This window comes from Strongylocentrotus purpuratus, unplaced genomic scaffold (genome assembly GCF_000002235.5).
Source record: "Strongylocentrotus purpuratus isolate Spur 01 unplaced genomic scaffold, Spur_5.0 spur5_scaffold_6, whole genome shotgun sequence".
NCBI classification, from domain to species: domain Eukaryota; kingdom Metazoa; phylum Echinodermata; class Echinoidea; order Camarodonta; family Strongylocentrotidae; genus Strongylocentrotus; species Strongylocentrotus purpuratus.
This window is the reverse complement of record NW_022145612.1, coordinates 13,823,288-13,851,138: the sequence shown is the minus strand read 5'-3', so window position 1 is coordinate 13,851,138 and position 27,851 is coordinate 13,823,288. Positions and strand designations below refer to the sequence as shown.

General features: G+C 34.8%; 1 protein-coding gene across 7 annotated transcripts in view; it reads right to left on the bottom strand.

The window, feature by feature from the left end:
• Positions 1–8,928: 8,928 nt before the first annotated feature.
• LOC588264 (pendrin) overlaps positions 8,929–27,851 on the bottom strand; it is a 44,370-nt gene continuing 25,447 nt past the window's right edge. For all 7 annotated transcript variants that reach the window (XM_787957.5, XM_030973033.1, XM_011669459.2 and 4 more), the window contains exons 3-16: positions 24,090–24,200; positions 22,958–23,241; positions 22,510–22,674; positions 20,693–20,845; positions 19,825–19,907; positions 18,774–18,924; positions 18,059–18,172; positions 16,909–16,986; positions 16,055–16,150; positions 15,042–15,218; positions 14,017–14,238; positions 12,560–12,836; positions 11,297–11,412; positions 8,929–10,490 (exon numbers count right to left, since the gene is read on the bottom strand). In XM_787957.5, coding sequence (XP_793050.4) covers positions 10,374–10,490; positions 11,297–11,412; positions 12,560–12,836; positions 14,017–14,238; positions 15,042–15,218; positions 16,055–16,150; positions 16,909–16,986; positions 18,059–18,172; positions 18,774–18,924; positions 19,825–19,907; positions 20,693–20,845; positions 22,510–22,674; positions 22,958–23,241; positions 24,090–24,200 — 2,144 coding nt within the window. In that variant the 3' untranslated portion in view covers positions 8,929–10,373. The remainder of the gene's footprint in view (positions 10,491–11,296; positions 11,413–12,559; positions 12,837–14,016; positions 14,239–15,041; positions 15,219–16,054; positions 16,151–16,908; positions 16,987–18,058; positions 18,173–18,773; positions 18,925–19,824; positions 19,908–20,692; positions 20,846–22,509; positions 22,675–22,957; positions 23,242–24,089; positions 24,201–27,851) is intronic.

The following is a 27,851-nucleotide window of genomic DNA, read 5'->3' as shown; positions in this document are numbered from 1 at the left end:
TATAATTATATTGGAAAAGGTTCACTTAAGTTGTGAACCCTGATTTTGTTTTTAATGATTGCATGAATTGTTTGCAGTCTCCCTGGCAGGTTTTATATTATTTATTCATGTAATTTCAAATATATTTACGTATTGTGTATGTATACTAAACTTAACTTTTATTTAGATTTTAAGAAAGAGAAAAAAACTCTGAAATCGTATGTGTAACTCTATAGCATTTTTAAAAACATCAATGCCAGTTTTCGTCAGTCATAACCTTCACGGTACTTTTTAAATCCACCACACCATACTCACCTTTTTATGATACGGCATGTTTTATCTGTATTTTTTTTGATATAATCTTTTCTTGATGAGATTCTGGAGTTTTTGTTTCCTTCGATTCTATTGTCATTTATAATTCTACTATGACTTTAAATACCAGTTGCTCTATATAATCATATATATAGATATAATACTACAACTTGACTATATTGGTATTATTATTGATAGCTAATCATGGGCTCTATGTAATGCTTGATAGCAAATCAACCACAAAGCCAAATAACAACGGTTTCTCTCAAAATTGCAATAATGTAGATTTATATTACTTTTTTAGCATTTTCATTAACATTGCTATTTGAATCATTAACTACCAAAAATCTATATACGCAAGCGTCTAGGTGTGAAGCGAGTGTTTTAGTCGTTTTATTTTGGTTAGAATTAAATATTCAAAGACGCAAAGGGGGTTTAACAAACACTGCTTTATTCGTCTCAATCACCACCCCCTCGGCCTTTTAACGCATTGTATGTATAATTATGTCCCTTGTCAGATTTCTGTCTTTCTTTCTATGAATTCACGCATATCTCGTTTCTCACCCTCTCCTGCAAAGCTTCATGCACGATGCAAATCGCTCTGTGCTGTTTGAGTCTCTCCGTTCTGCTCCGTCTGCATGCAGTATAAGATGAATTGAAAACTGGAGGGCCTCCTTATAAGAGCACAAAGGATGCGGTAAGAAGAGTTATTGGGCGGTTTGGCGTTTTCGTCAATATTCTGTTCACTTGTTCATTAGCACTGAAACGTGTCTCGCAAACATCTCAAGGGACTAGACAAGCTCATGAGAGCGAGTGAAAGAGAGAGAAAGAGAGGGGGAGGGAGTTGAAGTTCTGTGTTTGGCCCCTGTTTGGCCGCTCTGGCACACTCCATCATTCACGTTGCACGTGGCGACATCTGGCGCCACGCGATTTTTTTTTCTTTCTTGGTGATTGAAGTTATTTGTTTTTCCGTCAGACACTGTGTAAGCTTGCGAATATATAACCAGGAAGGTGATACATTGATGGATAAGATTTGTGCAACCCCGCAAAAAAGGGGGAAATAGGCGAGAAAAAGAATGCCAGCATAACCATCATTGGAAGATGGAAAGATGAATAAGCCAGCCCACGGAGGGACATGGATAGCTAACAAAATCAACATCAATTCACGATATATCGCACAGGGACTTGCGGTAATCAGGGGTAGATGGCGAAACCATGGTGAAAAGAACGAACAAGATGATGAATAGAAGGGTGGAATCGAGTTTTGCTGATTAGTTTCTGCAAAGAGAGCGGGGAAAATAATGAATATACCTTGGGGAATCTGCACAGAGAAATCAAATGGGCATGGTCTATTGCTTCAAACCGCTTTTTCCTCCAAAGGCTCTGCATGGCGACACTATTGTACACTTGGGATGTCATTCGAAACCTTGTAATGGCATATAGAATCCCTTTAATGGGTCACAACCGAATCTGAAAACATTGGTAGGGATTAGAGACAGATCCAGGGATGCTTCACAGTGCTCGCGATGCATGGATAACTTTCCAGGAGTTTGCATGCATGCCCCATTCACTAAAGAGTGATATAATGCATTTCAGCACTAATCCGGCAATAACAAAAATTGTATTTGATATACGACAGTGTATGGCCGGATTAAGAAAAAAGACGACTTTCTATATAATTACCCGTAGGCCTACATAATTTTTTTTTATAGGAGTTCCGCTCTTGATCTTGAATTATGAGTTTATAATGTCAATCATAATGTAAAATATGGTATCGAGTCTGTCCTACAATCTGCACATATTATTTGGAAGTTCGAAGTTCGTAATTCTCAATTTGAACACCCCCCCCCCCTCCAGCAAAGGGCAATTTATCAACATCAATGTCATTGGTTTATAAAGACCTACATTATGCGAGGGAACAGCGAAACTTGCTTATACAGTGCATTTTACTAAATTACCAATGTGCCTTTGCCTTTTAAAATTATTTGCCAATTATTATTTATTTTGTCTTGCTTCGTATTTCTAAAATTTCCTGGGGCAATGTGCCCCTCCCTCCCATCGCCGATCGCCATCATTGAATTTGGGTTTCATTTTTAAAATATTTTTAAAGTGTCGCATAGACCTAAACATTTTGGTATGACAAGATTTATTGTGAAATTGTCCCCGGGGTTTGATAATGAGCTCTCCATCAAACTCGCCCATTGGTAATGTCCAACCGGATTCTTAAGTGGGCAAAATGACTAAATAAAGTCATTCTGAATCAGTAAATCCTGCTGATATTCTGATAACTCATTGACCAGCATCCTGGTCGGCGGACACTTCTATATTGATAACATTGATGTTGGCCATTACATGGAAATGATGTCGAATGATGTCAAAGCTATTGTAATTGTATTACGATATGTTATTATCTGCCCATATTTTTACTCTTAATGCAGGATAAGCTTTGAAATATAGTGTCTCATAGAAAATTATTAACACTTCATTACAACTAAGATACTTTATGCAAATGGAATCACACATAATTATTTGTTCTGCAGTCATTTAATATTTTTGTCTTTTTGTCTTCATAATGTAGTTATACGTTTACTGTGACTATCAATGTATTACCAAGCATCCACTTGTGCATGCGTGTTATTACAGTACAGTATTAGAAATGTTATAACAATAGAAGTTGTGTCCATCATTAATTTTTCTTTAATGCATTAATGAGGGACATAATGTCTCATAATCATTATGAACCTCGGTGTTTGGTATATACTGTACTTTCTCTCCTACATCACCGTATGCCTCAAAAACTTTAACCTTAAGGATGTAACTGAAACTAGTTTTATATGATATACTTAGCTATTGGTAAGTTAATGATTATGTCGAAAGACGAAGGCACTGGCAATAATAATTAATAAATGACTCACTGGTAGAGCAGTATAGTCTCGTAACCGAGAGATCCCGGGTTCGAAACCAAATCAATTCGGTAGTAAATTCGCTTTTGGTAAAGCTGTATTCATTATAACCCAGTCCATAGGAGAGGACTTAAAGGCCGTCTGTACTAGTTTGGCCAGGAGGGATTAGACCACACAGCGTGGTCGCTGACAGGTGGCTATCTCATCAACTCAGCTCTCAATTAACATAGGAAAATGAGGTTCAGTGGGAATTAATGGAAAGTAACACAACCAGGAATGATAGCAAGTTTGCAGAGAAAAGGGGAGAATTAACATTTTACCTTTGTGATAGTAAATACAGTGACAAAAACTAGGCGAGACTTACTCAGAGAAACGAGGGCAATACTGACCCAACGGATTGTAATTGCACCCTTTACAAGAGGGCAAGTCCGTTCTTTTTTCTTCAAATGGTGTCCCATGTGCTACCAAATATTACAGTATTACGAATGTAAATGAACAACATAAATGTAATTTTAGTTTTCTGATCCAAGCTCTGGTAAGGCTTGCAAATCCGTACAATCCCAATATGCCTATATACTGATATGGTCGGTAACTATGGGACAAAGTTCACCGGCTTGCCCATTGATTCGTGTGCATTTTTGACAATCAATATTAAAACTTGTAATCATTTGTATTGAATATGCCAAAATTATTAACTAATATATAAAAATAAGAACGTTATAGTAAGTTATGGTAATAACGTCGCTGGTTTCTACTGCAGAGAGCTCTCACTAATTCTTACCATCATCACAAACACATGATGATCATAATAGTAATGATAATCGTAATGTTGTGATTATCATAACTATAATCACCGGAAATTAGTTTTTGCTATCTTTATAACTATTGCGGACACTGGCAATCGACGACTTCCATGAACATAAATAACATTACAGCGTATTGCAAGGCCTAAAAATCACCGAAGCTGGCGCTATTTTACATTGCAATTGTAACTGAAGATCAACATTATTTTGATAGGTTGAGTGAGTGGAAATTCGGAAACGACATTGAAGTCTGGGTCGGTGTTAAAATGGAAAAAAGTTGTATACACGGTCACAAAAGAACACAAGGGAATTTCGGTGCCTAATTGAACAGTCGCATATGTAACCAAGGCCTTAGACAGTTGTACACAGAGAAGTCCAAATCTATTTTGTCCCATATACATGACATTACCAACCATGTCTACGAAGGTAGCGTATTCCGATGACAGTGCTCATTCTACTTTACTAGCTTGCACAAGACCAAACACCCACACCAAATATCAAGCAAAATGATACTTTGATTTCAATATAATTTTGTGCGTAATTATTACTGGTAAAGTAAGTATGGGACATCAAAAGACAAAATTATATACAATTGACTCGCCCGTATACATTCTCCAGTTTTGAATACTAGTAGTATTAGATACATCTATTACTACAAAAGTAATTAAGTCCAAGACTCAGATAGTGCATTTTAGCCAAGTAATAAAATAATTTTGTCATCCAGATTTCTGATGCCCTTTTGTTTTCTTTAGATGTCTTGATTGCACGATTCCTTGTCAGATGTTCACTGTATTTGTACATCCAAGTTTACTCTTACTGCTATACCACACAGAAACAGATCGACTAGGACACTGAATTTATCTTTCAATTGTGTAGATCAATCATTTATTGCAATAATCCACGCTCATGCTCAAAATTCAAACTTAATTCTGGTCAAAACAATCTGCAAAAATAATCTCTTTATGAATTTCATATCCATACATTAATCAAAACATAAATACTCATTTCACAAAAACTATAATTATACATTATGACATACAGAGGGAGAACATTTTCTAAATATACTGTATTTGATCAAATTATCAAAGATTTGATGACATGGCACATAAAAGTAAGAGTTGAAAAGAGTTGAAAATCACAGGCAAATAGTGACATAGAGCAATTAACACTGGACAATTAATTAAATATGCTAACAAAGCAATTTGAATATGATTGTAAAGTAAAGGGGAAAATACAAACATGTTACACATTTACAACAAATTAAGACTTTACATGCAGCAAAGTAATTTAGGGTGTCAAGTGACACAAATATTGTGCGGCAACTACATGAATTAGGTATAAAGTAGAGCAAGAGTAATTACTGTGAGTTATACATGTATACTGATCATATAACAGTTAAAAGGCACTTTTAAGTAATATTAATTTGTTTTCAAATTCAGAATCAATGTGCATCACCATGCATAATCATAATTTGACACAAGGAAAAATAATGAACAGATCACCCCAACAAAATTTAAAAAAATAGTATTTTGAGAAGTGGATACATATACAACAAAAGCCTCACATTCCACAAATAATTTTCTTTAAATATACATTTTGATATATTCTGATAGTGTCTCTTTGATTATATGATTTTCTAATAAAGCTAATGAAAGAAAGAAGGAAGGAAGTGTGGCATTGAAGAACATGGAAAGGATAACAAATAATTATGTGTACCATAGGTATACTGACAAACAACATGGATTTCTGTCAATAATTCAAAGGTAGTACTGACGGTAAGGTGATACGCTACAGAGGAATGATATATTTTTCAAACACACATCGTACTAACATATGTACAATCGTTGATTTCAAAGTATGGTATCTCTCACACAATACCAAAAATGAAATAATTGGGTCAGCAACTTTTATTTCAAGCACACTAAACTTGAAAGTAATTCATCAATGATAAAACAAAAAAGAAAAAAAAGATGGAAAAGAAAAAGTCTTGTTCTTCACTACCAAGTCATATATCTTGATATGAAATTATTGAGCTTACATAGTCTTTTCTTCGATTCATAGAAACATTTAGACTCTGCCATGAGACATGTGCAATGCATAGTAAGAAAACTTCATGTGAAATATAGGAAGTTATGCCATAATCTATCTATAGTGAAATTTTCTATGAAGAAAGGTACTAATATCTAAATGAATTTCAACTGAGGGTCTTTCAAAAGATCCATTTTCTCACTGTGTATCATATGAATGTAGTGGTAATGTAAATATATAAGAAACAATGCAATCAGCAGTATTTTTGTTTGGAGAAGGGAAAGCAATACCTGGGGTATTTTAACTGAGCATCTTTCCAGAGACGCCCATTTTCTGTGTATCATATAAATATAGTGATAACATACATGAACTTGACATTCAGAATCAAATGCCTAACAAGCCAGTTGTTATGTCGAGGGTTCAAAACCAATCTCTTTTCTCAAAATCTTGCAAAGGACTGTGTAAAGATGGAAATAAGTTTTTAAGTCTGAGCCGTTACAGGCAACTTATCAAAGTTGTCCTTCACAAGGCCCAGGAAGATATCATTAAAAAGAACTTACTGCTCCATATACATAACTGCATCTCCTCATAAGCCATTTATGAAATAAACTATTCCAATGTCTGTCTTGACACCTAACAACATTTCATTTATAAAGCACATTTTCATAAGATTATAGATATAAAACGGACACACAAATGGTTAATTTTGAATACCTATTCTAACAATTACTTTGTGAAAGAGCTTATTGTCATTAAATACAATAAAAAATGTGCATACCTGTTGCCAACAATCCTGTAATATTTCAGACCTAAAAAGGTAAGTTTATAAACTGATAAGTCCAAGGTATCATGCGGTGTCCATTACGTTACAGAGTATTGTTGAGTTACATTTGTCATTAAATGTATAATTCTACTTCAAATTTGATCTGATCCAGGCTCTAATAGGGCTATTAATTTGATAGAATCATTAGAAATGACAAAATATTTCCCATGATTGGTAACATACGGGACAAAAAAAAGCTATGACTTGCCCATTCTAAATTGAAAACCTTCTGTACATTACATATATTTCATACAACTTTAATGACTGATGGAAGAACAAACTCTTTGAACAGTATTCAAAATGCACCCCTTAATCATTTAGAGTAAAAAGCATTAATTTTGATCTTTCATTTAAGACTGTAAAATACATCAACAATGCAATATTTCAATAACCGTTCGCCTTCTGGAACTTCACTTCTCTGTAAAAACCTTACAACATCACATTAATCTTTGATTGAATTCACACACATATCTTTAGTTTGAAGCAACATTTACTTGATTGTTTTCAAAAAATCACTTACAACATTAATGTATAACTAATAATACTAAATCAAATTGCACCATTAGGAAGTTTTAACATTGTCTTTGTGGCGAGGCATGGTGAGAAAGGTCATCTGTTTGACATCATTTAGACAGATGAATAAACATTGGAAGTTAGGCTGGTGGATCTAAAGGTATTCTTGACAACAAACTCACAGCAAACAGATAAAAATGACAAAAACAACAGAACAATTATACCTCCTTTCATAACTTCCAACCTTTCAACATATTTTACACCATCCATATGGTGTCAACAAGAAAAATTGTTCATAGCTCATATCACCATGCCAACCGTGGGACAAGATTTGTTTATCTATTATTTACAATTTCAGACACAAGGTTATCATTCTGGTGAAAATCTTGTATAAAATCTTAAAACATGTTGCATCATTGTTTCTGTTCCCCAATACATTTATATGCATTATGCATCATAGAAATAAAATCTTTGACAAAGCATTACTATAGACATCTTTGATAGGTAGTCACTTCTAAACTGACAGACTGTTTACAGTCAACTTCACTGTAAAGTCATTACGCAAATAATTTCTTCACATTCACCAATGTGTACTTTAACAAGCAATCTCGATAACTTCCTCACAAATCATGTGAAAAGTGCTCTACCAAATATTATATTTCAACCAAGATCTTACAGGGGGGAAAACACCCACATTTGAATGCACTGTTGTTAACAATGTGTTTTGAATATTTGTAATATAAGGAGTTGTTTAACAAAATATAAGATAATATGAGAATATACAATGAAAGAAATTGTCATATTTGACCAATTTTAAGAAAGAAAACATTCAAGACTTTTGATGAAAGTCCCACACTAAACACATGAAAAATGTATAGCATTTCATAAATTTGTTACAAAAATATTTATCTTTTGATACAAACAAACAAACAAGTTGTACATAAAATAGCACCTTACTAACAGCCAAGTTTTAGTTAACTAAAGGGATCAAGTTCTGTGCTATTCAGTCAATAATAATAATATTGGATTCTTATATAGCGCACTTATCGACCTTGCAAGGTCCTCAAGGCGCTCCAACATTACCCGGCTATGCTAGGCTGCCGATTTCGACGCTCACAGCATTTAAAGGAATTCCTTCCTACCGGTACCCATTTAACACCTGGGTGGAGAGTGGCAAGTGTAGATCAATGTCTTGCCAAAGGACATTAGTGCTGCGGCGGGATTCGAACCGCGGACCCTGTGATTCACAGTCCCAGACTTATCCACTACGCCACAACACCTCTACATGTGAATAATAAATTGTGAGTTATTCAGTTCTGTAATCTCATTTCTCATTTCTTCACAATGGATTTTTTTTCCCAATCTCTTTGGACTTTGGTTTATTTCTAATACAGTATAGAACATCTTCATACAATTTATGAGGATATTATTGAATTATATACACAGTCTAGAACAACATAGGTAAACTCTATTACCTCGTGCATCTTGTCAAGTAGAATATCTGAGAGAAATTAATTAAATATAATTTCATATTTACAGATCTCGGAGGGATTGTAACAAAAATATCACAACATAAGAGCATATTTCATTTCGCTCATCTCAAAACAGCTAACCATAAACGTGTTACGAAGACTAGATGTTATCAAAAGTCACTAACAGACATTAAATTTTATAGCTATCACGAGAAATGATAATAATTCTAATTAGACATTGCATATAAGTGAATATGAATATGACCAACAAAAAACACTTGCAGTGATATTTTAATGGAAGAATTCATCTTTACCTCCAGTGGAAGAAGAATATAAAATTACAAAAATATGGCCTTTGTTCGATTAATAGCAATATTAAAGAACAATGTAAACAAAGTCTGTATAAAAATAATAATAAAATAACTTCATTCATTAAACTGATTAAAGACATTGCTGCTATATGCCATATACATATATGATTGTCAATGTGGTATTAACAATGCATGTTTTTCATACATTTCTAATACATTTCAATGTCATACTTTATGACTCCAATAATTGCTGCCAACCAATAGACAAAATATGTGAATAAAATGTTTTTTTGATCAATTTTTAATGATATCATTATCTTTATCATCACTGTCATCATTTTCAAATGAAAAATGATGGGATAATAAGGTAACCACATTCAATGCCATACACACTTAAACTGAAAGGAAAGTCATCTGGTAAAAGCCAGAAGGACGCATACTCTGTGTAAAAGTGTATGAGTTAACATCTTTCTGACACTCACCACATTAAGTGATAACAGTATTTGTAATAGCTTTGTTCAGTCAACATTAATCATGTCATCTTGGTTCTATACGAGATAAATCTATGGAACAGAACTTGGATCGAAAGTATTTTTTTTCTCAGAAGCAGCACCATTTGTAAAATAAAAAATGCAAGTAATTCCTTTAAGTCACTGGACTCAAATGTCCTGGGAAGTTATTTGATCATTTTAAGCACTCAAAGGCCTTAAAGCCATACTGAAAACATACTACTATTATCTAAGTACTAAGGTTCCACCAAGTCGAGGAATAATTAAGAGAAACAGAACACGGCAATTCACATCAATCAATCGGCTCAAATGCAGGATGAGTTGAGTACAAATAATATGCATTAAAGACAAAAGTGCTACATTTTAAAGATGTCTACTATCTATATTTGAACATGTTAGGACAAGATTCAAGGGTTTAAAAACCAGTTGCATCATGGCATTCTTAAAGCTTTAGACCTACCACACTAAGTTTGATCCATGTTAGATTGTGACCCATCCCACTGCAGCCATCCGGCTAAACATGAGATCAGGTCACTTTCTTTGATAGCAGACGGCATGACGAGATTGACGACAGTCGACAAAATTGCTGAAATACTTTAAATGAAAGATCTGGAAGAACATATCCACCTGTAGGCTTTGGCTTGATAATAATGGGAAGGTAGTCTATGAGTTGCATCGGTATAAAGATCATCAGAGATCACTTAGTCTTTGGGAAGGTATTCAGATATTAGCATCAATGGTTTCTGCAAGTTGTCTGTCAGGCTCTTCGTTGGCAGCGAGATGATACTTGACCACGGCACCAGGGTCAGATACCAAGCGACATGCTGGACTTGCCAGCTGTAAATTAAAGAAGGAGATAAAGGATGATAAGTGATGCTCCTGCCACAATTGCTCCACAGTCAATTTCCTATAAATTAACATCAGACCCAACACCATACCTAACCCTAAACCTGGACCTTAGAGAAAACCTCATTCCAAACCTGAATCTCTACTTTTGACAACATAAAGTCTAGAGCTACTGCTGTCAGAGCATTTGTCAGACCACCCTTTTCCCCCCTAATCAGATAATCCTAGTTTATACAATAAAACCACACCCTATATTCATAAACCAGACAATTTGTTAGACTTTCACCGCTTATCAGCTATAACACTGTAAACATCCTCTTTATACACTTTTTTTTATAAGAAAAATAATTTTATTTTGGCCAATGTACTAACACATATTTTAAATTGTTACATTTTATTGCATTAATCACTACGATATACTGGATGATAATATCATCAACTTGATAAAAAATTAGTAGTAGCTGAATCTTTAAGAGTGGCAAAGATGAAATGTGCAAGTTTTCTTACAACAATTGAAAATGTTTCTAGCAAGGAGATTTTCATTTTAGAATGTCTATTTTTGGTCTCTCTGTAAAGTATTATACACAATGACAAAATGGCCGCAATCAAACAGATAGCATCGATTTCTTTATTTGTTTTTCAAAGAAAGCTGACTGCTAGTAATTATTTTTAATCAAAGACTACCCCTCCTTATACAGCTTTATTTGTTTAAAAACAAAATTCAATATTGTAACCAGAACACACTTTTACTACATATATTTGTATAATTGTATTTGTGAATATAAGATTGTACATACCAGATGATGTTCATTGTCTACATTTTGAAGGACTGCGTCATGGAGCGTGATATAGATCTTGTCTAGACCTATCAGATCCAAGAAACCACTCTTGAACAAAAGGGCTCTAATGGGTCCTGTGAACAAATCATCAAGAAAAGGAAAAACAGCATGATAATATTTTAATGATGAACATATCATACACTATTTTATTTTTTGTTTTAGGAACATGTGTCAAAGAACTTCTAAAAGTAATCAACTGTAAAGATGAAGTCTTTTATTTCAATAATTCCTGAAAAAGTGACCAAACTAAGGTGAAAAATGAGTACTGAATTTAAAAACAAATATAACAATATGTGATTACATGTGCTATCAATCTTGGGAGTGCACGGCTATATAAATCACTGACATGAATTGCAAATTTCAAAGTGCAAGAGCAAGAACAACAGAAAGACATATCAACAAGAAACGCTTCTGCTGATAACAAAAGCTGCTTGTTCTTTCAAGCAATCTTGGGCGAATTCTCTTGCTTTGCAGCAACATGACATGATCTCTCCAAGCTGCTTCTTGAGATTCGTAAATCAAATTGGGTACAAGGATACTTTAGGTTTAAAAAACCCCACTTTACAATCTCACCAACTCTCTCATTGAGGTTGATCTTGAGGGTGCTTAGTCCCATAGCATCCACAAAAGTGAGTGTACCTTCAAGTACCTTAAAGTGACTCGGTAACATCATTGAAAGTTGATGAAAAAATTGCATAATTTTTGTATGAAATGTTAGTTATTATATTCCTCCTACTGTACTTACCCTCTAACATGCAAAAAATTCTGAAAAAATTCACAAACCACAAATATATATATATATATATGTTTTTCTTTGAAGGTGTCACTGTGAAACACCCTCTAACAGTGATTAACATTAAATTCTCCCAACCATTTTTGCATTTTCCCAACCGTTTTTCCATGACAAAAAGACATAAGACAGGCTTTTCAAAAACTTTCAACCCTAAAATGTCTGGAATGGTATATAGAGCCAATTCATTGCTTTGTGACGATTTACATTCACCTAAAATTTAATTAAATTGTAATAATGTAGTTGGGAGAATTAAGGAATCAATCAGATCAGTTTTTCCCAATTTATATCATTAATAATGGTCCGTTTTCATTCAAACTTTTAGATTATCTTTAATTGTACCTCTAGCATTGAAGTCACTACCTTAGCTCCACTTTCTTTCATCTAAACAATGTTACCAAGTCCCTTTAAGTTGTGTCAACATCACTTACCTCTGCAATTTGCCATTATGATATCGACCTGCACCTTCTCGTAGTCTGCAACAATAACTTTGAGAGTGCTTAGTCCCATAGCATCCACAAAACTGACTGCCCCAAAATCTAGGATGATTGTCTTCACCAGGGTGGGATCTACCTCCTCCTCTGATGACTCATCCATGCTGCGGCTACTTGATGTACCTGCTTCTAGGAGCTCAGCATTGGCCGTGGTGATCTCATGGTTGTTTCCGTTATTATGACCGGGGTGGGTCTCTGGCTGCATTTCGTGGGACTAGAGGGGTGAGAGAGTAAAGGAGCTTTATTAAATATCAGATAAATGTGCATCTGTTTGTCCTTGATTGGAAGGAGACACAATGAATACAGCAATAGAATAAAAAACACTCTCATAGCTCTCTCTTCATGAAAGTTTAATTGCTAGGCACAAATAGGATGCAATCGCAGACTGTGTTTCTGAGAAGGAAGTTTTAAAAATGGAATTTTCTAGGATACAGGATGATGATAGAGGATAGATAAAATCAAAGTCAATTTTTGGTGTAAAAAATACTGTAATGTGATTTCAGCACCTGTACTACACTGGAGTGTCTTTTCTACGACTTATTGAATGACCTGAAATGACTTTTCATGGTAAAGTAACAAAAAGAAAAGAGTATTGGTAGGAGGAGTAGGGTTACCCTAGCTCAAGTGTGATATTTTCAGGAATTCCATAGTTTGATACCGTGTTGTAAACAATGTGTTAATGAAGATAGACAAGGTGTAACTGTCTGACACCATGAAACTGTTATGCAATTCATAATTAATTTGTTGTTTTGATTAGGAGTAGAAGGCAATGTTAAAGCTAAAGACCAGTTATGGTCATGTAATTGCATAGTGAAAGAAACGTTGTGAAATTGATCAGAAAAGGTTGATCATCTAGCATAGATGTATACTGCAAGGTTCTGGAATCATCAAAATTATAAGAAATTTGTCCAAGTCTTCATACAGTTAGAAGCACTGTACACAGAAAGACGTATATGGGACTACACAAACGTGCGTGACACGTGCATTTGTATCTCTCAACAGTATATAGATATACTAATTTACCAAATATATGAATTAGTAGGCGGTTTCCCGTCAAAATTTTTATCGTCATGTAATGTTCAAAACATATTCTTTCACATGATTGGTAATAAGAGCTTCCATTTCATTTTTTGAAATTGGGGCGTTTCCAATACTGGTCTTTACCTTTAAGTGTAATCCATATGTGGTAATGGTGTTTGGCAACAAAACATAAGTCATATATTATACAGTGAACCCTACGTAAGGGACAAGCTATATATAAAGACCACACTTTTTTGTTCCTGGGAAGTCTTTACTCACACAAACATGTATTACAGGAATCTGTTAATTATTTGTCTTTTTAGAGCAGTCTTCATAAACCTGTTTCACCGTATTCTATGGTATTCTAAACTCACCTCTATTGCTATTTCTCCATTCTGAATCTCTTCCACACTGCTTGTCTTTGTGTACTTGACCTGAGCCTTGGCAAGCTCCTTCTCTTTCTTGGCTCTCTCCTGCAAGATCTTCTGCGGATGTACACCGGTTATTGAATACATGCTCTCTTTGATGTATTCAGCATTGGCGAAGTAGATGGGAGCATTCACACGGAAGATCTTCAGACCTGGAAGCTCCTCAGCCTGGTCATTCGGAAAAAGGGGAAATAATGGAGTAAATTATTAGAATGACTCACTTAGCTTTCACCTTCTACGGAAATTGCCCTTTTGTCTCCCCAGGTGAGGCAAGGGATAGAATAGATTAATACTGCTCTCTCTATTTTCACCACAATTGTATTATTTCCATAACCTGGGATGGTGTTCTGGAAATCTCTTTTTTTGTGTGTTGGTGGAAAGACATAATTGTAATGACAAATTGAAAATATGCGGAATAAACACTCATCGTTGGTGCTCCAGAAGATGTCTCTCTGAGACGGATGTACACCCATTATTGAATACATCCTCTCTTTGATGTATTCAGCATTTGTGAAGTAGATAGGAGCATGCACACGGAAGATCTTCAGACCTTCAGACCTTCAGACCTGGAAGACCTGGAAGCTCTTCAGCCTGGTCGTCAGAAAAAGAGGAGATTACAGAGCAAATTATTAAAATGCCTCACTTAGCTTTCACCTTCTACTGAAATTGCCCTTTTGTCTCTAACAGTTGGTGAAAATACAGAATTGTCATGACAAATTGAAAAATGTGAAATAAACCCTCATCATTGGTGCTTCAGAAGATGTCTCTCTGAAGCTTATGCAGCCAGCTGTGCACAGAAATTAACCAATGACTTGTCTTAATTTATGACAATTAATATACTCCACCATAACAATGTTTGGAGTACTACCCAAGAGTCTTGCCATCAATTTAAATACCAAAACAGCCCAGACTTCTTTCTCAGTATTCCATCTTTTAGAAAGGAACTTCTGAGCAAGGAAGGACACACATACCGCTCGATAGTAGCTGAGGTCACGATAGATATCTGTGTTGGGGATGTGTCCCATGATGCCGCATTTGGGTCTCTGGGTACGGAGAATGACGGAGAAGATGGCCACCGCTACACCCACACCAAGTCCGATATCAACCCCGAGGAGGATGACTGCAAGACAGGTCACTAGCCATAACATCTGGATATTAAACATAGGAATTGATTTGTTAATTTGAAAGCCAATGGCAACAGGAGATTGAATGTATACACATTTGCAGTCCAGTGACATATTTGATGAGAATGAAAGCAAGTCATGAAAATCATGATCTACCATAGTCATATAAACAAGATGAGAATTAGGGTTAGGGTGTATCATTTTGATTTGCTGCATTAGTGGGTTCTAAATATTGAACACATGTCTTACAGGTTCATTCACATGCACAACAAAATACTGCGGTCTGCCATGGTTCACCATGTTGGTTTAAAAAAAATGTAATACATGAATGGCAAGTTGAATTGAAACAATTAGCTTTGCACAACATACATGTAGGTCCAACAAATATGTTAAATGCAGTGAACTCCCTCTATTGAACTAGCATGATTTACCATGGCATACAGGGACAATCCATTCCAAAAATGGGTCAATTTAATGTGTGACATGTGTGAATTGCAAACTAGAGGGGCAGGTACATGTTATCTATTTTTCATGAAAAAAAACTCAACTTTAAATCACAAATAAGGGTCTCAAGTCCTCAACGTTTGGGTTTGGGATTTTTAACATGATTTGTTTAGCTAAGCAAAACCATATTTCAATCATGGAATGATGATTTGATACTCAAAATAAAATTATTTCACAATTTAGATAAGATGATCATGAAGCCTGGTACAAACATGAAGTCTATGCCTCTCATGATCTGCCTGTTATAAGAGATGACGCAAATGGATGGACGAACACTCACTTTAATACAGAAGCATATAAATAAACATACAAAGTTCAAACAACTCTGTGTGGTGGAAAAGTGCCCAAATACTTACACAATCCACCTTGGAGAACTTCCATAAATCTCTGAGGTCTTTAACCTGTCTAAACATTCCTCTTAGAGCAACAACCACAATGGCCGCCAGACACCCCTGCAAGACAAAGAGAACAATCCATCATAAATCAAAATAGGCATGTATCATTTAGAACAATGCTCAAAAAACAACTTCTTTCACCTATAACATATGATTAAATTCCTATAAATTATAGTCTTTATTATCACCGTTACATCGAGATAGAATTGATATCACGGAGTGATGAAAAATTGATGTCATTTTTCTACACTCTCTCTCTACAGTCCACATGCTTAGTTATGATGTGAATTTCAGAGAGACATTTCAGATTGGCCATGATTCAGATCGATATTATACCATGCAAACAAGAGAATGTATTTAATCTAAGTGATATATTACATGTAGGTTTGTTCACACATTATACTTTTATCATACAGAAGGATGGGATGTCGTGTGCCTGTCTGTGTCTGGACACTCCGACAAAAATTTAGCTGCAAAATTGGAAATTTGACTTGAAATATGCATCAAATAGAAAATTACATCCCTTGAATACTTGCCATTCATACAATTGCTGCAATAATATTTTTTAAATTTGTGACAATTTAAAAGAAATAGTGTTTGATGTACTGTTTGAAAATGTCTTAATAGCCGACCCGTCCAGACACATAGCATGTGGGTATACAAATTAATCACAATTTCAATGCTCCTTTAAAATGCTCCTCTCCTTGTTCTTCTTAGCTTCATGATCACCTTTGAAAATAGCACATAAAGAGGTATTATCATTATTACTCTAAATATGCCATCTTGTAATTCTAAGATTAGAAACGTGTTCTCACCACAGGTAGAGATTGGAAGAACTGGGTGAGTAGAAACAAGACCAGTAGAATAGGGAAGACGGAAACTATTCCAGCGATCTGTCAAGAGGAGAAGAATTCAATAAAATAATACATCATTTACATATGCAGATTGCTTGCATAGGTATTGCTGAGAAGGGTGGAGTTGAGCATTGCTATGCCAAAGACAGGTAGTAGAAGAAATCACTCACTTCATTAAGCAAACAAAATAAAAATTGTAATAGTGCCATCAGGGTTCAAATTAATTTTTTGCCCACAGGGGCTCTTTCTTATACAAGATTTCATTGAATTGGTACCCATGTTACTCCTCAATTCTTAGCTATTTTCATCATTATCATTTATTTAAGTCAGCATTTTCCCTCTTACAAATTTACAAGTTAGGCCTACATAGCTGGTACCGACTTTCATCCCATGATGACATTCTCTTGATCTCTTCCCATATGCACATTATTTCCTCCTCATTATTCGGTGCAACGTTCACATTCTTTCTTTACTTAAGTCTTTACCTAAGGACAGGTCTAGCTTTTTGCCAAGGGGAGGGGGGGGGGGGGGGATATGACCCAATGCAGAGCATCGTCCACGAGCCGCATAGCGGCGAGGCAATTTTTTTTTTTTTGGTGCTATTTTGAACCCCCGTAAGTGATGTTTTCCTGGCATCTACTAATACTGTGTGGGTTTCTGGACACATAATGGCATTATGCACATCACATTTTCACTTGGCAGCCGAAGGGGGGGGGGGGGTACCCCTATCCCACGTGAGTCTGCCCATGTGACCATATCCTTCCAGAACGTTTTCCTATTCTTCTCAATATTGATTTACTGGTCGAGGTTCATTTTGCTGGTCTTTTGGAATCACCAGATTTCAGAGGATTCACGCTTTTCACAACGAAAAACTTCTCCATGACCATGTTTCAGCCCGTGTGCGATCGTGTCCAGCTCCAGCAGATATGGGGCGGCAGCGTGCATACGTACCGGTACTGCAAGCTTCCGTTGTTTGTAGCCGTAATACTCATAGAGATGGGATATATTAACTCCTTAAGGACCAAGTGCTCAGTGACACATAAACCACTTTTTCTCAAAATGGCCAAAATGGAGTTACGTCTTTGTGTCCCTGACCCCTCAAACTGATTACCTGAGTCTTGCCTCCACCTAGATCCTGCAGGAGGGACCTGGAGAGGGAGCCGGAGCATGGGTAACACAGGAAGAAGGAGGAGAATATGTTGCTGGTTCCATAGCCAAGCAACTCCTGGAGGAGGCAAGGAGCATTATCATTTATGACAAATTGATGAAAATCTATTCCATTTGTAAACTGATAACGTTAAAAGCAATTTTGTCTATGTTCTTGAAACCTTGCTCAACTAGTAATCAACTGATTTATGGCAGTGGCAGTCCCTAAATCTAAATATCGAAAATATACATTGTGAAGATTCAGGCCAAATAATTACAGCAAATTGTGTTGGAAGTAATTTTTTTCTATAAAGTTCCAGGCGGCACAAAAGCGGATAAAATGTCAAATCTCACATAAATTTACCAATGAAAATATAAAGTACACACAAACAATTACCGGTATCTATGTATCTCTTCATTCAAAGCACACAAAACAATATGAATACACTCTAAATAGAGAACAATAAAGACTTTTTCAAGAAAGGTGGGATTGATGCCTTAATATTAACTCAAGCGAGATTCGCTCTAAGCTTCATTTCATCAAAGACGTAGGGTTACAGTTAGGGTTGCAATTGGATTTTGGGTTAGATTTAGGTTAGGGTTAGGTAAGGCATTTGTTCCAAGGCTGCAGTTAGGAATTTGGTAAGTGTAGGAAATTGACCATGGTGGTATGACATTACCTGATTTGCAGACACTTCATATTTGTTTCGTTTTGCAAATATGACAGAGAGGGAGACAGACACTGAAAAGGCCACGATAGCGATAACAAAAGCATCAGCGATGAGTATGCTCATATATCCGAATGGCGGGATGGAAGGTGCTGAAAATGCCCTGAATAATATAAAATTGGATAAATATTGGTCAAAATATATTAATATAAAAATTTATGTCCTAAATTTACCACTACCAGTTTGGTGTTGAAGTACAAACACAGAAACATACACTGTAATACTAAATACAACAACGATCTATCTTTTCAGGATTATTCATTACATCTATCAATAAATCTGAATTATACGTATTTTCAGAAAGGCAGAAATTTCAACAACAAAATTTCTGAATGGCCCAAAGCCTTTGAAAGTATTACAAAATGTGTTATGGGAATGGCTTCACAAATAGCAGTTGTAAATTCTACATTATTTAGGTGAAATTTTTTCAAGGATTTGTTTATTATATTGTTCAGTCATCTCCAGATTTGAAGGCACCTAAATGACTCTTCTGAAGATTACCTCATTTTTCTTATCCAAGTTTGTTTAAATCATGATATCATATAAGCGTAATAAATTGCTTGAATCACTGTGATTTATGTGACATATTGAATAGGCTGTTGATTATTTTATATATTTGTATATATATGGTAAGCTTTAAGCTATTCTACATGATAGCTTTTAGCCTTTCAAATGAAGATATATAGAAATGACACAACAGAATGACCATTGAATCAAATGTTTCAATTTTTTTCTACAATTAAGCAAAGTCGTTTAGGGAACAAATGTCATGTAATATGTTTAGCTTTGTCGTGGAAACATTTGCAACAATGCTTTTTCAGCTCTATAGTATCCATTTTTGTTTTTATTATTTTCTGAAATTACATTATGAGGATAATGAATAAAAGCGATATTCCTTCATTAATCAATAATAGTGAGAAATTGTGATGGGTGACATTATAATACTTTTGAGATCTGTATTATATTATGATGCCAATTAAGAAAAGCAATTTTAGGTACTCACGATGAAGAAATTTCTCCAACTATAGGCATCCCAAACTGAGATGTAAAATCTCCAGCGTACGAAGCTGCAGTTGATGCTATGATCTGGAGAAGAAAAACAAACAATTTGAAATGAATATTATCATCTCGTATATACAGCCCAAATTCAAAACCTAAATGAGCATGTTGTATATAATTGAGATACAATTTGTGAGATAAAAAGAAATAACATTTCAAAGAGAATATTGTCTTCCTCATGAATAATGTTTTCTGTTGTGTAATGGAAATAAATAAAGTAACAATTAGTTTACAAACCATTACCTTAGATTAGTTTATTTGTGTGAAGTAAATATTTGTGAAAACGCAACCAATAGTGTACAAAGAACTAAAAAACCAAAAATTATAACAACTAATCAAATAAACTTATTCATACAAATCCATAAATTAGGGACCCACTTTGTTACATTTATGGTGTCCCGGCTACATAAGGAGCCCACATGTATTTGTGGCTCTGAGTAAAGACTTGAATAGTGGATGAGATTGTAAAGTGATTTCCAAGCATAATATTGCATCCTCATACCTAGAATCACTTAACAATCATACTCCACTATTTAAGTATTTACTCAGAGTCACAAATACGTGTGGGTTCCTATGTATTAGGGACACCAAAAATATCACAAAATGGGTCACTAATTTATGGAATTACCCATATACATGGGACTAGAAAACTTTGGTGGATTCACTTACAGACATGGAAAGTCTAACTTTACAGTATGAAAGCCATATCAATAAAATTATAATTTATTACAAAATTAAAAGGAAACTGTTAATGTGTTAGCAAAATATGAATTCAATTAAGACATTGAGAAATAAATAATGACCATACTTACTACTGCTAGCTCAATTGGAAGAGGAAACTTAATCTTGTCTTTGAATTTGTCTTGTAATTCTTTCACTATCACCAAGAAAAAAATCCCCAGCATACTGTTTATCATAGCAGAGACGTTTGTTAAGTGAATGTTTTGGAAGAAATCTCGATACGTCTGTGAAGAAAAGGAGATAAAACCAATTGAAGTAGAGTCAGAAAAGTTACAAAAAACATAAAATTTACAAGGGGGGTGAATAATTCTGTTGTTAACTGCATATGTTTGTCATATACACGAAAGACTTTTTTGCTTCGTGCCAGTAAATTTCATGTATCTTAAGGATGAGAACAGTACATTGTACTTAACACCTTGTGTGTTGTGGCCAGCAAATCCTGCCCAAAATGTTTGTATCAACGACTTGTTCAAATTCAACTGAACAAAGCACAAGATTCAGAAATTAAAGGGGAAGTCCACCCTGATATTAAGTTGGTTTTAATATAAGCAGAAAAATGAGAGAAACAGGTCAATGAAAATTCGAGCAAAACCCAATTAAAGATAAGAGTATGAAGTTTTGAAGGTGCAATTGATTAAACACAAATTGAAAACTCTGTGATGCTTTTTGTGAGGTCTCCTCCCATTTGCCCTGTACAAAAAAAATCTTCAAAAATCTATATTTTGCCTAAAGGAAGTCTTCAATCATACATTCACCCTAAATAAAATTATTGCAAATATGTTTTTATACAACCCTGTTTGAACCAAGTCTATTCCATCAACAATAACTAAGAAAATAAAAGATTATGAAATATTCTGTATAGAGCAAATTAGAGAGGAGCTCGCAAAATACGTCACAGTGTCTCCAACTCACGTTTCACTAATGGCGACTTCATAACTTTCCTATTTTTATTAGGATATTACCAAACTTTCATTAATTTGTTTCACTCATTTTTCTGCTTTTATTAAAACTAAGACAAATCTGGGTGGATTTCCCCTTTAACTCTTGAAAGTTCATGTAGGATAGTAGTTTAGAGACTTAATAGCACTGAAGTTTTTTAACATTAAGCTGTTGCTGGTACATATGCTTGAACACATTATAAGGAATATTCACTGTTCTGGTTCTTCTTCATTATTATTTTTAAGAATTTGCCCCTTTTTCCTTGTTTACTCATTTGAAGCAGTGCCAATAAACAAGACTTTAATCTGCATAGTATCTCACTGGAATATAATGCTTTGAACAGGAACAATACATTAACAGTTGGTTGGTTGTATGTAGATACAACTGCCTCAACATGTGATAGGGAACCGTCATATCGTTAAGGGTTCTTAATCTTTATTTATTTCTAGCACAATGCCTACAGGTATGTGCAGCACTGACAACTTGAGGAAGATATTTATATTAAGTTTTTCAGACAGGCACCTCACAGCTCATCTCTTAGGGTGGGACAATAGTTCAACAGTGACAATGACTGATGAGGTACACCTGCTTAGGCAACTGACAGGGTACCCTCATGTTTCTAAGAGTTATTATTTAGACTACACTTCTTAGTTAGGAAACAAAGCAAATCTATACTTAGTTCCTCTGACAATAACAAAATTATTTGTTGCTACAAGAGCCAACAACTTGAAAGTGGCTTATGGGTGCAAACTAATGTTTTGAATATGTAAACAACTAGTACCCATGTCACACAAAGAAGACCAATATCAGACAGCAACAGACTGAACAAAGTCTTTTATTACCCTGATGGAAAAGATTAGGTAAGAGTGGAGTCGGTATAGAGTGACTGAGGTTTCACAAGAGCCGAGAGGGTAAAAGGATCTACCGGTACAATGTACTTTACACTTACTTTGGGGAGAGACAATATGCCAGAGTGTCTAGGAACAGGAACTCCAAAGAGTTTATTGAACTGGCTTGTGAAGACATGGAAAGCAGCACCTGTTGTAAACCCTCTCACAAGAGGGTCGGCGAGGTAGCACGTAACGAAACCCAGTCTCAAAATACTCATTGAAACCTGTATAAAGAAAAAGAGAAGAGAGGTAGATAGAAACATTGTATCCGTCAATGCCTAGTCGGGGCATATCAAAGCACTGTTTTACTAGATGTTTGGTCTGATCCAAACTGAAGCAGAGCTTGTATTTAGTACAATCATCTGATAGAATTCTCACATTCTCTTCTTTCCTCTCCTTTCTCACATTCCTTCTTTTCTTTTTGTTATTCCCTTCTGTCATTCTTTTTCCCTTTTTCTTTCTCACACTCCCTCCTTCCGTCTCCCCCAACGGTGCCTTATTACGTACCTGGATGACCCCCACCATCAAAGCCAGGAGGGCACCAATCTGTGCCCTTAGTAGAGCTTCCTCTCCAGAAGCGAACAAGGCAGTGCTACCTTCTACCCCTCCTCCACTCGAGGGGAAGTCCCCCCCTATACTGGAGTTAAAAGCTGCTTCAGAGCCCACCGTATAAGATGATACGCTCGGAATGGTAATAGTTTTGGTAGGAGCTTCACTTCTATCTTGCCGTATGACCTCCATGACCTTGTCTATCGCCTGACCTGACATGATGCTCACAACGGCAAAAGTACCTGGTGAAGGAATGTAACCCGAAACATGGAAAACAATGACACAATAAATTATCATCTTGAATAAAACTGGAACAGGTTTCGTCAAACATATTTTAAATGGAGCTTATTTATAAATTTTGTTCTCACTCTATTTCTTCTTGTTGTACTTTTTAATTTAACAACTAGTATCCGTCTGCCATTGTGAAAACGAAAGGAATAGCCTATAATCTAGAATGCTTATCTCCTTTGTAGGAAAATTTTCGCAGGAAGAAAGAAAAGGAAGTGCAAGATTTTGAGGGGGAAAATGTAGGATCCAGACACATTACCACAACTGAGCTAATTTGCTCCTGATCTTGAAAGTACTTACATGTATACAAGTAATAAAGTTAATCATTCTTGATTTGTAGCATTATAAGTGCAGAAAATATTCTTCTCTTTCACACCTTCAAAGTAATTGTTTCATTACTCAATATAAAATTTTGGTAAGAACGTTATTTCAAAAGACTCATTCATATTTCAACCACTGAAGAATTTAGCACTTTTTCAATAAGACATCTCTTTCAAAATATCTTAATAAATACAGGATTACCGGTACATAAAAAATACTTATGATTTCTCAATAAAGGGGAAAAAGAAAACAATATATGAGAGATCAGAAGAAAATGAGAAATTTCACTTTTAATCTGAATCACGTATTGTCTACACCTGACCCAAACAGGAAAACCAATAGTTATAAAGTCAAAACATTGTATGTTTCCCATGTTTAGTTTTCATCATGCATACAGAAACAACATAATGTGCAGTAGATCTCTATACAATGAAATAACAAATATGTTGATGAATATTGGCACTAGTATTCTTAGACTTACCTATACTAAGTTGTCTACTGGTGCCAAATATGGAATACACAAGGGGAGGAAAGAAGGATGTATACAGTCCATATATAGGGCTGACATCTGCTAAAATGGCATGTGCCATTCCTGAAAAAGATGATAAAAAGAAGAGAGGAAATGGTAATAAAATATACATGTACAGTGTGTAGGAGCATTAGAGAAGTGATCAAAATAAGAAGCACAAAAGTTCTAATGCATATATTTAATCCTTTTTGCTTCTAAAAGCATAGTGGGAATAAAATGGGTGCAATCAAAAAATTTATGATGAAAAAAATTGCTTCAAATACATTAACAATATGACAGTATCCAATTTAAATTGTACTACATTATCAAATCCTTAACATGTTCACTACAGAATTAGCTTATTCCAATAGGCTTAATACATGGGCCTCTCTAATCCTGTATGCAATGGGTTATTTTAATAGTAACATTGAAAGCATCTGTATCTCAGCAAACATATCATTGAGAGCAAAAACTAACTGTACTGACAAGAAATTCAATGATATGTTTCGTTTACTATTCAGATGCTTGTTGATATAACCATTGACAAACAATCAAATGGGGTGAAGTCAAATATCATGCTAACCCACAAATCAATAAATCAATAAATAATCTTTTACTATGTAAACATCCTTGAGAGCAAACTAAATACAGACTGGAATTCCAGGAGATATATTTAAATCCATGTACTAAGTATTACCAACATGACATTAAAAGTTAATTTTCAACAATTCAAGCGGGTGGTTCAAAATTTTACAAAACAAAAAATCTGTTATTGAGTAATGAATGCATTAGAAAGTTAGAATGACAAGTCTAGAAAGGATTAATTTCAAAGAACTTTTCACCTCATATTTCAGTTGTGCATGAATTCAATTTTGCTTACAGCTTGTATGATATTAAGTTGTGTCTTCTAACAAAAGTGAGGGGTATACAACATGACGTGTACATACTACAGGTACATGGATGTGAACCAATTTTGTTACATGACAGAAGTATTGTTTGTACTTGTTATCACATATTTTCATAACATATCATTACGGACTTTGTCAGTCAATTTAGAATTGAATGAGTACTATTACTAATTGTTATTACATGTATTTGTACACCTGTTCAATAGATTAGATATAATGCTAATAACCCCACTAAATCAATAGAAATATAGTTGATGAGAATCATCAAATAAATATGGAAAGATAAAAAAGTCTACTATTGATTTAGGTTATGAAAACACGAACCAATGCAGTAAAAAAAAGGCCATCTCACTTGTAACCATCTTCTTTACTTTTCAAAGGGACCCATTAGATGCATTATAAAAAAAAAAATCACCATTTTTTTGTATTCATCTAAGTTACTTAATTGTTTTTCATTTAATTCTTCATTTATTCATCTACTTATCTAATCTATCATTTCATATATCAATTAATTAATATTTTAATTTATTGCTTATATAAGGCTATATAATAGTACAATAAATCAGTGTATTTAATATCTTTAGCACAGTATCCGGATGACTGATCAACATTGCTTTCGTATCGCTCAGTCATCCGGGAACTTTCACTATCGATATCACATGAAAACAAAGCCATATACATGTATGCCGAGGAAAGTCAAATTTTGTTATTTCTCTAGTCAGCCTGATATAGATCATGATAATAATATTATATGTCTTACAAGAATATATTGCTCGAGCTATGACAATATTGGACGAGTCTCTTTGACTCGTCCAATATTATAATAGCTCCAGCAATATTCGACTCGTCCAATATTGTCATAGCTTGAGCAATATATTCTTGTACCTCACTCAAAGCCATCCAATATTATATAAATATTTTGTTGCTCTGTACGCTTTGGGTTCAAAGTTCAATGCTGATATACATACTAAGTAGTGCTGTAACATCACGGATATCTCTAATTCCGTTTCCCGTCAGTCCGGACGGTTTTCGATTAAACGATTTAAAAAATAAAAAATAAAAAAATTAATAAAATTTTTTGTTTTGTTTTTTAAGCCACGCGGGAAGGGCTTTCATTTAATTGCAAGGTGCAGTTGAAGGTGCCGATTTGTGCTTGTGAACTTGTCACAAATAGTAACAATGTCGTTTTTAGAAGAATGTGTAAGATCATTAATGTAAATTTTAAAAAGTAGAGGACCTAGGATAGAACCTTGTGGTACGCCGTGTGTAATAAAAGAAAAATTGGAGGAATTATTATTATAGACTACATATTGACATCTATTACAAAGATTACTTTCAAACCAAGATGACAGACAAATTGGAGTGTTGTTCTACAGTAGTTTCCAAGTGGTGAGTCAACACACCGATTACTGAGCTGGGAGACATTGCCAGGCATAGTGCCAGGTGGAGGGGCATAAATCGAAACTTAAAAAAAAAAAAAAATTTAAATATAAAAAAAAACGGCAAAACAAAACCGTCCAATTGAAAACGGATAGAGCCATGGGCGGTCGGATACTGGGCGGTCAGATACCGGACGGTTAAACGTTAGACTACAGCACTAATACCAAGTTCAATATAGCAACTTTATACATTATCAATGAAGAGAGAGTGCAAGCTTATATAAAAAAATTGCACTGTACACAATGATAAAGCAACTTGAAATCGAGCAGACTATTTTATAAACATGCATAAAATTGTGCACAAATATTAACCCTACGTGAATTTCTGTCTTAATACTAAATCAATTTCCCCATCTAAGCTCTTTATCCATAAAGCATTTGAAGTCACATTCAGCTTTGTTGGCAGTAGTTTTATATCTTCTACTATTAGTATTAAAAATGACAATTTCAGGTAATTGGTCCACTATAAAACTGCATAAATCAATGACTCAGAACTTCACACCGATAAATTTCCTTCTATTTTGACTTTTCTCTTACTATTTTTATCAATCAAAATAAACACATTTCCAAAGTCAGAGTCACTCGGAGAGCATCACAGGTTTTTATTGACTTGTACGGTGACAGGGTGTGACAAATCTTGAGTGTCAGTCAGTGTAGCCTCTCAACCAACCTCTCAAGAGATTCGTACAGGATTGTACGAGATAGATGTAATCACTATACCCCTTCATCAACTACTTCCCTCTCATAATCAAATAGATCCTGTTGTTGTATAATGATAATAATGGGTTCTAAATAGCTTAAAATGTACCAGGTCTTTTACTCTATATATTTGATAAGGTGCTCCACTTGGTTATACTATATTTAAGATATGAGCTCCAAATATTGCATCAATACAGAGATATATGTATAAGGCGATATTGCGAGTAAAACCTCTTAAAACATAAAAGCAACTTTATGAGTAGACTAGTCAATGCACCAGTACCGGTACGTGCTTATAAGTCCGACCAAAGCATGCAAGTCTAACATGGGTTCAAGGTGCTGGATTTTATGCTCATGTTTTTAATACTCCTTAATTATTAACCTGTAGAATGTTTGACATTGATTTTATACTGTGAATGATACACTTTTATTAACATTATTCTTTTATTAGTAAAACAATATAACGTGTGTGTGATACGTGTGCGACACACTTTGACCTGAACAGAGGTCACAAGCAGTCAAATTTTAAATACTTAACAACTGTTTAAACATTAAGAGGAACAACATGACTTTTGTGTTTGTTTAACATTAACCTAAAATGTCTGGATTCCTGGCTGTAAACGATAGGGTGAACATGAATCATAATCACATGAAGAAAAAGGTGATCATATACATGTAAGTTTCAAACT